This window comes from Nelumbo nucifera, chromosome 4 (genome assembly GCF_055504915.1).
Source record: "Nelumbo nucifera cultivar China Antique chromosome 4, China Antique-T2T, whole genome shotgun sequence".
NCBI classification, from domain to species: domain Eukaryota; kingdom Viridiplantae; phylum Streptophyta; class Magnoliopsida; order Proteales; family Nelumbonaceae; genus Nelumbo; species Nelumbo nucifera.
Genome location: NC_142652.1, coordinates 64874596 through 64886910, shown reverse-complemented (window position 1 = coordinate 64886910; position 12315 = coordinate 64874596). Strand labels below are relative to the sequence as shown.

At 39.3% G+C, this 12315-nt stretch overlaps 1 protein-coding gene across 1 annotated transcript; it reads left to right on the top strand.

Moving 5' to 3' along the window:
- Window positions 1–368: 368 nt before the first annotated feature.
- LOC148800639 (uncharacterized) lies at window positions 369–875 on the top strand. Its single transcript, XM_088903810.1, has 2 exons — window positions 369–482; window positions 618–875. Exons 1-2 carry the CDS (start codon window positions 369–371, stop codon window positions 873–875), a joined length of 372 nt encoding a protein of 123 aa, XP_088759936.1.
- The last annotated feature ends 11440 nt before the right edge of the window (window positions 876–12315 follow it).

Genomic DNA, 12315 nt, shown 5'->3' with positions numbered 1-12315 from the left:
GAAGGTTCTCTCACGGTACATTGGCATTCACGAATGTGATGGGTAAGCACTTATTGGACAGAAAGGTTTAACCTAAAATGGCAATGGACCTTGTCTGACAAAGGACAAAGGGAAAGCTCATTAGATTAGTGGATGTGATCCTTCACAGAAGGTGGTGCGATTATATAGCTAAAACAATTGGCTCAATGCACTATATGTGGTTTCCCACATTTCCAGAGACATAATTCATAGTTTCCGTCACCAAGGTAGGAGGGAAATCTCAAAGATGAATAAATGAAAATGGAACATAGATTAAAAGCCGAATCTATGAGGTGTACATGAATCAATTTAGGTTGTGGACTAATAACCTGCCTTGCCTTTTATCAGAAATGGCGAACAGTCAATTCACCAAGCTATTGGACGATAACAAACTTAAGGGCCCAAATTATGCTGACTGGTTTCGTAACCTTATACTAGTATTAATGTCTGAGAAATTGGACAAGGTTGCTAAGAACCCTGCTTCAGATCGTCCGGGTGATAGGGTTTCTGAGGCACGTAGGAAAGAGTTTCAAGAATGGGAAGAAAAGAATTCTCCTGCTCAGTGCTACATCATAACCTCTCTCGATAATCTGATACAGAGACAATTCGATCAGATCAAAGTGTCCAAGGATATCCTGGATAGTCTGAGGATAACGTATGGAGAGCATAATCGTTATACTCGTCATAAGGTCTTGAAACTGTTCATGACCGCAAAAATGACCGACATCCAGATGGTTCATGACCATTGTCTCAAGATGATGGGTTACATTAATGAAGTAGAGGCACTCGGGTCAAGGCTAGATCATGTCACCAAGGTTGATGCCATCATAAATTCCTTGCCTCCCTTCTTCAATTAGTTTATCATGAATTACAACATGGATAAGTTAAATGTTAGCCTTCAGGAACTCAGCAATATGTTGCAGAAGGCTGAAGAACTGATCAAGAAAGATAAACTGATAACCATGCTTGTTGAAGGTGGCAATTTGGGTAAGAAGAAGAGGAGGGCAAAGAAAAAGCCTCAGAAGAGGACTAGCAAACCAAAAAATCAAACAAAGAACAAAGCATCGGATGCCTGTCACTTTTGCAAACAGACCGACCACTGGAAGAGGAACTGTCCTCAATATCTGGACACTAAAAAGCAAGGTAATTTTGAATCTTTTATCATAGAGACCAATTTGTTGGTCACTTCTGCTTCCTGGTGTATTGACTCTAGGGCTTCAACTCCTGCATGTAACTCAATGCAGGGGTTCAAAATAAGCAAAAGACTGAGTGACGGAGAAATGACACTCTTCTTGGGGACTTCTACAATGGTTGCATCTACAGCTATAGGAATTGTAGAACTAGTTTTTAGAAAATGAACAATTGTACTTAAATATTGTCTTTTCATACCTAATTTAAGAAGAAATTTGATTTCGGTCTCAAAATTGTGTTTGGATGGTTATTCTATCTTATTTAGTAATGTGATTACTATTAAACGGAATAACAAATTCCTCGCATACGGAGAGTTTGATAATGGTCTCTATGTTCTCCATCATTCTCTACAAACCAAGATTACCGAAACTACGTCGGAAATAATCTCCAAGAAGAGGACTCGTGATATAGTTAATCCCACGTGCCTGTGACATTACCAATTTGGCCACCTAAATATAGATCGTATCACAAGGTTGGTAAAGGATGGTCCTTTGGATTTTCTAATTGTAGAAGATCTTCCAACCTGTGAACCTTGTCTTCAGGGTAAAGATGACGAAGTGGCCATTTACCGGTAAACCTGAAAGATCTGCAGGCACACTTGACCTTATACATACTGATGTATGTGGTCCATGAATGTTAGGACACATAACCAACACATTTGTTTCATAACCTTTACCGATGACTACTCTCAGTATGGTTACGTGTACCTAATGAGACATAAGTCTGAATCTTTTGAAAAGTTCAAAAAGTTTAGACAAGAAATTGAGAAACAGTTAGGGAGAGAAATTAATACCCGTTAATCAGATCGACGTGGCGTGTATCTCTTTGACGAATTCAGGGACTACTTAAAGGACAATGGGATAGTATCACAACTAACTCCTCCTGCTACACCACAATTAAATGGTGTATCAGAGAGGAGGAATCAAACCTTGTTAGATATGGTCTGATCACTTCTCGTACACTCAAAATTACCTACATCCTTTTGGGGTTTCGTATTAGAAACTGCGATTTACGTGTTGAATCGGGTTTCAACCAAATTTGTTCTGAAGACTCCTTATGAGCTTTGAACCGGAAAGAAACCAAGTGTAAGACACATAAAGATTTGGGGTTGTCCAGCACATGTTAAAAGAACTAGTGCTGACAAATTGGAATCCAAGACCAGTCATTGCCTATTTGTAGGTTACCCAAAAGGTTCTATACATTACTTGTTCTATGATCCAAAAGAGCAAAAGGTGTTTTGCAGTTGAAATGCCCCTTTCCTAGAGGAAGGTTACATCTTGGATAATCTTCATCAGGAAGTTGTTTTTGATGAGGAGAGCCCAAGGGTAATGGAAAATATCCCACCAGCACTAAAAAATATCCAACGTAGAACATCTACCCGGGTTTCTAAGCCTACATTTTGTTACGGCTATGACCAAAAAGTTACTTGGTGGAAGCCACGACCAATGAGGAGGATCCCGTGACTTATTCGGAATCTATGTTTTATATAGATTCCTTAAAGTGGGTAAATGTCATGAGAGATGAGATGGACTCAATGGAAACTAATGGAGTCTGGACTCTAGTAGATCCGCCCCCTAGGGTAAAAGCAATTGGTTGCAAATGGATCTATAAGAGGAAGCAGGGCCCCGATGGTAAAGTTGAGACCTACTATGATCGTCTTGTGGCGCAAGGGTACACTCAGAAAGAGGGAATCGATTATGAGGAAACATTTTCGCCCATTGCCATGCTTAAATCCAATAGGATTCTGCTACCTGTAGTAGTGTACCATGACTAAGAGATTTGGCAAAGGGTTGTCAAAACCGCGTTCCTAAATTAAGATCTTACTGAAGATATCTGTATGCAGCAACCGTAAGGTTTCATAGCTATAGGCAGAGACACATGGTATGTAAATTCAACCGATCCATATATGGACTTAAGCAAGCCTCTAGGAGCTGGAACATCCAGTTTGACTCTACTGTCAAACAGTTTGATTTTGAGCAGAATCCAGGTGAGCCCTGTGTTTACAAGAAGACTGTGGGAGATAAGGTTACATTCCTGGTTTTGTATGTAGATGACATCCTACTCATTGGGAATGATGTAGGGATGTTAACTACGGTGAAAGTATGTCTTTCACAGCAATTCTCCATGAAAGATCTTGGATAAATCTCCTACATATTGGGTCTTCAACTCTATAGAGATAGATCGAAGAGGTTAATAGGATTATCCCATGCTGCTTACATTGACAAGATTGTCAAAATATACAGTATGGAGAACTCTAAGAAAGAAAATATTCCTTTCAGGCACGGAGTCACTCTCTCCAAGGGTATGTCTCCCAAGACTCCCGAAGAGATTGTGAGCATGAAAGAAATTCCCTATGGCTCAGCCGTAGGGAGTATCATGTATGTCATGCTGTGCACTCGTCCTAACATTACTCACGCGGTGAGTATAGTAAGCAGATACTAGTCTAACCCAGGGCAGGAGCATTGGACCACTATGAAAAACATACTAAAATACCTTCGAAGGACAAAAGAATTTTGTCTGCTTTCGATGGTAGTTCACTATAGATCTAGGGGTATACTGATGTCGATTTCTAATCAGACCCAGGTGATTGAAAATCTACATTTGGTTATATTTTCGCGATAGGATCGTGTGTTGTTAGATGGAAAACCAACAAACAAGTGTCCACACCAGATTCCACAACCGAGGCCGAGTACATTGTCGCAAGTAAAGCTACCAAGAAAGTCATATGGATGAAAAAGTTCATTCAAGAGTTGAGAATAGTTTCATCTAGCACATCACCCATTCCACAGTTGTATGACAACACTGGAGCCATTGCTCACGCTAAAGAGCCATGAGCCATTCGAAGTCAAAGCACATCGAGGGTTGGTAGAGAGGATGTTCAGAAGGTAGCATCAGCGGAAAATGTAGCAGACCCATTAACTAAGCCACTGACACAGAAAGTGTTTGAGAAACACGTTGAAAGTATGGAACTCCAGCTTGTACCCGATTGGACCTAAGTGCAACTAAGAGCTGTTACACAGTGTATGCCATAAGCTCCAATCAGATTGATGTACTTGATGACATTTATTGTAAATGAATAAAAGTGCATAGTTGATTCATGTGTTTTGGTGTGTTTCTGTGTAATACCCTTAAACTGCACATTTATGAGACTCGTGTTAGTTTAGAATCTTCACAGCCGTTGGATAGATCTGACGAGATTTATCTTGCCAAGACTGACACTGATGTGCCGCCAAGTTGGTTAAGGTGGTTTGTCTCAGCTGCCAGGGTGAGACCTGAGGTACATTTAGTGTGGGTTTTCTTGAAACCTTGAACTGGACCAAATTTTAGTATTGCCTTGGACCTTGGAGATAGATAGGCAAAACTGGAATGTTACACCTAACCCCTAAACTCGATTATGGTATTGCATTAGGTATCGGATTGGGATGTTTGATATGCCAATCAGTGAGATCCTTAGAGGGGGTAAAAAATTGGGTATGTTGGGACAGTCCGAGAATTCATCTGAGTGAGTGATCATAGTGACAAGATCAACCCTTTTGTCGGACAAAGTGAATGATCGGAGAATGCACTCTCTCTAATTGAAAACTAAATTGTCGGTAGTTGATTTCAAACGTTGAGATTTGTTTTGCAAAATATATTTATATAGAGATATACTTATATATATAATGGTTTCAAAATGTTTGCAAAAAGTTTTAATTCTTCGGACCCATGTGAGTAGAGTGTGTAGCACTATTCTTTGATGCCGAGGGAGAATCCACTGTTTTTAACAATTTGAAGATTTTTTGTCTAATTTCTCCATCTTTATCTTCTTATCTTGGAGGGGGAAAACTTGGAATTATTTTCTAATTTCTAAATGGTTTTGACAATATTCAAATAAAACCAATTTTTACTCCTATCTCTTGCTGCCAATTTCTACAAAATTCAATATTCTTTTATTAGTTTTCTCAATTTTTTCTGTTTGGGAATCTCTTTTAATGGAAAGAAATTTCAAAATTTTCAATGAAATTTTAATTCTACATATTTAAAGGCTTAGCTTCTCAATTTATTTTTTAAAATCTCATCATTTTTTTTCTCTCTCTTTCCTCAGCCCCCAACTTAAGTGTCATTGTCTCCAATGGCATGACTAGGCTTATGCAAAAAGGACTTAGGCCAAAGGGAACAATCAATAGGGTTTTTCTGAGAAGTTTAAGGTCTGCCAACTGGGCTCGAATCAAGAAAAGAAAAACTCTAATCCTAAAAACAAATTGAAACTACGTTGGGTTACCTCCCAACCAACACTAAGTTTAATGTTTTCAGCCGGACACATTCACACACTTCTTTCATATATACTCTCAGACTCACTTTCTTCTTCCAACAAACAGGGTTCAGATTGGGCTAACCAAGGGGTAGACATGGCATCAAAAAGATCATCTACTACATTCACCTTGCACTCATCTTCCCCTAGGTTTGGATACTTAGAGGCACTAAAAACATTTAACTAGACGTTTTGTTCCCCAAATGAAATGTCCATTTCTCCCAATTTACAGTTAATGTTTGCATTGGTCATTGTTAGAAATGGTCGTCCTACGATTATTGGGTTATGGTTCAGTTCCTCGGTTGGGGTCATGTGTAGGAGAACAAAGTCTATAGGGAAATAACAATTCTCTATCTTGACAATGACATTCTCGATAACACCTCAAGGAGTCTTGATCGACCGATCAACGAGTTGTAAAATTACTGAGGTGGGTTTTAACTCGTTGATCCTGAACATTTCATAAGTGATGGACGAAAGTAGATTTACACTGGCCCCAAGATCTAATAGGGCCCGATCAAAAGAGATTCTAGAGATGATACAACTTATGAGAGGAACACCGAGGTCTTTCATCTTCCGGGGTATTTGGTTTAGGAAAACCATACTAATGTTTGCCGAGAGCATCACTTTTTATTGGGCCGCTCGTGGCTCCCTCTTTTGAGTGCACAACTCTTTCAAGAACTTGGCATAGGCTGGGACATGTTGAATCACATCGGGGAGAGGGATGTTAATATAGACTTATTTGAAGAGCTCCCTAATCTCCTCGTTACGAATCACTTTCTTCTTTTGCAACGGCCCTACTGTGAGTGTGGTTGGAAAGGGGACTATAGGTTGGTTCACTAAATGTTCTTCTTCTAAAGTTTCCTTTCCTTCTTCTTCTCCCCCCAACTCAGAGTCTTCCTGCTCCTTTTCTTCTTTTTCAATTTTCTTTTCCTCATACAGGTTTTCTAAAATTGCCCCACTCCTTAAGGTTGTAACAACTTTGGCATTTTCAAACTGAGCGTTCTTAGGAGGTAGTTGAATTTGTTGTGGAGGAAGACCCAATAGATGATTCCTAGGGTTTGTAACCGGTTGACTTGGTAGTTGCCATATTTTTCTCCTCGCCTTGGCTTCGGCTAACTATGCTATTTGGCTCTCTAATCTATAGATGGACTGCTACTGATTTAGGACCACCTGTTGAAACTGTATGAATTGGTCATCAACTGTACGGGTCTGAGGAGGTTATGGGTAGGCCTGATAAGATTGAGTCAATTGATTCCTATGGTACATCTGTTAGAATTGGTTCTGCACTTGTGGCCTCAGAAATTGCTGGGCCATGGAGTTAGTTAGATGGATGATACTATTGTTGGGACTGTGTGTAGGCTTGACATGGTTGAGCCGGTTGAGTCCCAGGGTAATCATTGTACTCCCAGTGAGTTTGGGATTTAGATCATTGAGAGTGCACATCTGACAGGGTGGTTTGTTGGACTTGGGCCCTATAAGTAAAGTTGGGTTGATTTTCCCACCCAAGGTTATATGGGTGAAAGAGCGGGTTAGCATTAGGTTGAAAAAATATGTTGGCCACATGTACATGGTTTGGAATGACTGGTTGACATGGGCCCGCCGCAGGGCACTGGCTAACATGATGGGTCGGGCTTGCACAGATGGAGCATGATGGATAGGATGACAAGGTTGGGTATGGGCCACTTTGTTGACGAAATGCGAGGACTTGATCAATTCTTTGCGCCATCCCATTAATCCTATCCAGTTGTTGAGACACAGGGTTCCAATTTATTCGTGGCTTAAGTTGGAAATAGTTTCCCATTCCACAAACTCCGGCCATTGAATTCATTTTATCTTATTTTGTTTTAACCACCCTTTTTCTTCTTTTTTTTTGAAATTTAAATTTAGATTTTGAAATTTAAATTCAAATTCAAATTTTTAATTTTTTTTAATTTTTTATGTTTTTTTATTTGAAATTTGAAATTTAAATTCAAGTTTAGATTTTGAAACTTAAATTCAAATTCAAATTTTTTATTTTTTTAATTGCAAGCAATTCAAACACACGACCTACGGGCTAACCTAAGGTTTCCTAAACTAGTGGCTCAACCAATGTGAATCCTCTTAGGTTCACTTGGAATTACACCACTTCCTTTGGTTAGCCAGGTAAGAGGTGGGGATGTGGGAGCCTTCCCTTGCTCTTGCAAAGACCTAATTAAGTAACCACAAAACTCGATTAGGCTTATCCATTTAACCTCTTTCCTTAGACATCAATCATCGGTTATGGAAAATAATCACAAGTTTCCCTAAAATTCAGCACACCTTTGAACCAAATGTGGGCTCCCTAAAGGATTTTGCTATCTAGATTTTAAATTAGGGTTTAGGGTAAACTGCATGTGAAGCATAGTGATTTTTGGGCCCAAGGAAGGGTGATGAAATCCCCACCTTATCTTATTTAAGTTGGATTGCCCTTAAATGGATTAACGGAAAGAAAAGAAAATAAACAAAGCAAATGCAACTAATTACAATGCATGAACAATTATTTCTAATATGCAATTCAGCAATTTAACATAAAATAATAAAACAAACTAAGCAAAAGAAACAATTAAAATAAAAACAAAACCTAACACATTCACAACTAACAAAATAATTTTAGCAATTAAATAATCTTAAATGATGCATGCTCTAGCATATCAAACCCCAAATGTTGGAATGCAAATGCAAAACTTTTAAAATATTAATTATTTTTTTCTTTTTTCTTTTTACTTTCTTTCTTTTTTTTATTTGAGATTTGAAATTTAAATTAAAATTCAAATTCAAATTTGCAATTTAAACTCAAATTCGAAAATTTGAACAATTTCCTATTTAATAATTAATTATTCAATTAAATAACTAAAAAAGGAAATTAAATAAAGCAACAAATAATTATTGCAAATAGAAAATAAAAAATTAATTGTGCTAAAAAGAATTAACAACTACCAAAAATAAATTCTAACAAGAGAGAAAAAAATAGCTACTCAAAAGTTGAACAAAAAATAAAATAAAATAATGATTTTGCGGCAATAAAAAAATAAAATAAATGAATTTTTTTTTCTTTATTTGAAAATAAAAAAAAAACAAACCTACTAAAATAGAAATTCAAACAAGAAATTTAAATAAAGAAGAGAATAGATCTAGAAACAAAATGAAAGAAAAATAATACTAAAAACAAAATAAGATCTAGAAAAAAAATTAATTAAAAATTCGAAAATCACTATTCTACCAAAAAAACGTTCGGAAATAAAAATTAAAAAATAAAAAATAAAATGGGACGACTACACCTGAATCTCAATCCAACTAATCTTCTCTTCTCTTCTCCCCCACAGTCCCGCAATGCTCCGGTACCCCACCTTTTGCCATTACATCTTGCAAATTCAAAGAGAAACAAGAATGAAAATAAGATTACATATCAAGTAATCAAACGAAAATAAAAAAAAAAAATAATGAAGTAGATCCAGACAAAGCAAATAAAAAATTTTCTTCGTTGCTTCCTTGGCAGCGGCGCCAAAAACTTAGTGTGTTCGGAAGCTTGTCGTTAACCACTTTGGAACACTAGTTTTAATATTTATAAATTTTTTCGTTTCTCATAACAATTACAAACACAGTAAATGATGAGAAAGGGGTCGTACCCATAGGGAAGAGAGGGAAAAATCGTTATTTACTTAAATTTGGGAAAGAGAACACAATTGAGAGTTGTAGAAACACATAATTTAATTAATTAAAATAAAATTCGAACATTGCTGAAAGTGAAAAGTGCAGAAAAATAAATAAATAATATGAACGAAATAAAAAGTCTGAAATCCGATCAGAGGTAGTAGTCTCTGGATCTCTCTTTTGACCCTCAAACTTCTTGAACTAGGCCTTCCGTCTTACTTGGCCAAATTCTAGATCTGTAGAAAAGAAAACAAAAATCAAACTGAATGAAAATAGATTGTAGAAAGGAAAAAATGGAATTGGAAATGAAAGAATAGAAATTAAATCTAAGACTAATGATTGGGATCCGAATCCAGAGGTGGCAGTAGTGGCTTATGCGAACTGCAAGCAGGAACCCCTCCTCATGCTTGGGCATCCTCCTCTTCCTCTACCCTTGAACTTCTCAAGATCAGCCTTTTGTCTTACCTAGGGCAGAATCCAACCCTCTTCAGGAGCCCTTGGGTCCTTTTTATAGAGATGGGTGGATACAACTGGGATTAGAGAGAAAGAGGGGGGCGACAACTGGGTTTTAGCAAAGATATGGGCGCCCTAGGGTTTCTAATGAAGGGTTATGATGGTTCTGGGTTGATCCTAAGGCTGAGAAGAGGAGGGTGCCCAATATTATGTAGGGCTGAGATTTGGGGGCCCAGAAATGGAGGGTGGAGATTAAGGTGCCTAAGGTTGAAATGTGGAGATTAAAATGAGTGTGTGGTGCCCTAGAGTGGATGACTGAGATATAAAATGGAATGGAGGGCTAAGATCTAATGACTACAGGCTGAATGGTGAGGATTAGAAGTTAGGTGGCGCTCTATGGTTAAAAAACTAAAAAGAGTGTCCTAAAATGAATAGTGGAGATTAGAAGGGATGAAAGGTGGAGATTGAGCAAGTAGGGGCAGCTAGGGTTTGCTAAGGATGAAAAGATTGAGCTATAAGGTGCCCTAAGGTTTGCTAATGAAAGAGGAGCATGCTAATACAGTAGGAGGGGCACCATTATGGGTTTAGCAGATAAGCCTTCCTGTTATTAGTTTTTTACAAAAACACCCCCTCTATCAGCTAGAGTTCACACCAGCTTCCCAAAAACTACATTTCAGCCATGTAACTTCCTTATTTTTCCACAAAAGTTGCACAAAGACCCTCAGAGGTCACAACATTGAATTTATCTGGAAAAATGGCTCACTTTGACTATTTTAAGGCCAAAAATACCCCTGAAATGATGCCCTTAAGGCATCAAAATATAAACTTATTAGTACTTCGATCTTGGTTGGGATGACGACCTCCATATCATACATCAAATTGAATGGTGTCTTGCCCGTTGCAGTCTTGATGGTGGTCCTGTAGGCCCATAGGACGTTGGGTAGCTCATCAACCCATAAACCCTTAGCTCGCGCTAGACAAGCTTTCAATTCGTAGAGAATAGTCATGTTCATCACCTCGGCTTGTCTATTTGCTTAGGGATGTTCCACCGACGTGAAGTTTTGCTAGATTCCCATCTCTACGCACCAGTTTTGAAACTTGATGTCTTTAAATTGCTTCCCATTGTTTGAAATCAACACCTTAGGTCGTCCGAATTGACATACTATGTTCCTCTAGAAGAAGTTCTGCATATTCCGGGCTATGATTGTTTCCAAGGGCTCGGCCTCCACCCACTTTGTGAAGTAGTCAACTGCCACAACCAAGAATCTTCTCTACCCAGTTGCAGGTGGGAATGGACTGAGGATGTCTATCCCCTACTGGGCAAAAATCCATTGGCTGATTAGATATTTCGGGTCGGCGACAGGCTGGTGAAGGATGTTGGTGTGCCTCTGGTAGTTGTCACACTTCTGGACAAACTCAAGCGCATCCGCTTTCATTGTAGGCTAGTAGTATCCTTGCCTTAGCGCTTTTTGGGCAAACGTCCTGTCTCCCAAGTGTCATCCACAAAGACCTTCTAGATCTCGTGTAGCACTCAATCTGCTTCTGAAGGTCATAAGCAACGCAAGTAGGGGAGCATAAAGGATCTCCTAAACGGTCGCCCGTCGGTAATAATGTACCGTACTGATTGACACTCTACCCTTGGAGCGGCGTTACGCTCTGCTAGTAGGGTCTTGTGGAGCAGATAGTCAACAAGTGGGTCAACCCTGCTCAATTTTACTTGCAACACAAGATCAAACTCTTTTGTCCCCTTAATGATGCTGAGTTGAGGCAGGTCTTCTATGTACGCCGTCCTTGTGGTGTTGTCGCTTTTGCTTGCTAACTTCGAGAGTGCATTGGCCTCGGCGATCTCTAACATCAGTACTTTCCGAATGAGCCAAGAATGGAAGCCAGGCAGGAGCTCCCTCACTTTGGCCAAGTAGGCCATCATGGCGGGTTCTCAAGCCTCGTACTTGCCATTCACTTGGTTCACAACCAGTTGAGAGTTGCTGCATACCATGATGTGCTTTGCTCTGACCTCCCTCGCCAATGTCAGCTTGGCTATCAGCGCCTTGTACTTTGCTTCGTTGTTTATTTCTTCAAATCCAAATTGGAGAGCATACTCCATTTTCAATTCCCTCAGCCCATATAGTATGAGTCTGGCTCCACTTCCTCGTTGATTAGACGAGCTGTCGACGTGGAGGATCCAAGGCTCCTCGTCCCAAGTCGGGGTTTCCTTGACTGGAACCGGTGCCGCATTGGTTGATGCCTCCGACGTGTTGTTTGGTTCAGCCACTTTAGGGGTTGGCGTGTTGAACGTATATTCTACAACGGAATCTGCCAAAACTTGAGCTTTAATAGCTGGGCATGGCTCAAACCGAATGTCGTACTCGCTCAGCTCGATGACCCACTTCGTCAATCTACCTGAGACCTCGGGCTTCTAAAGAACATGCCTTAGTGGTCTGTCGGTGAGGATGACAATTGTGTAAGCTTGGTAGTAAGGGCGTAGCTTTCGAGCTGCGATGACTAAGGCATAGACCAACTTCTTGATGTCGGGGTATCTTGTCTTTGTTGCCTGCAAAACTTTACTTATATAGTAGATGGGTCTTTGGACCCGGTATACTTCTCAAATTAGTACCAAGTTGACCACCTCATCACTCACAAAGAGGTACAATTTAAGTTCGTCTCCAGATTCAAGTCGGGTTAAAACTGGTGGG

Coding starts and splice junctions, on each gene's coding strand:
- LOC148800639 (XM_088903810.1), top strand. CDS start 369: ATGGCGAACAGTCAATTCACCAAGCTATTGGACGATAACAAACTTAAG. Junction 483..617: donor TGTCTGAGAAATTGGACAAG/GTTGCTAAGAAC, acceptor AATCTGATACAG/AGACAATTCGATCAGATCAA.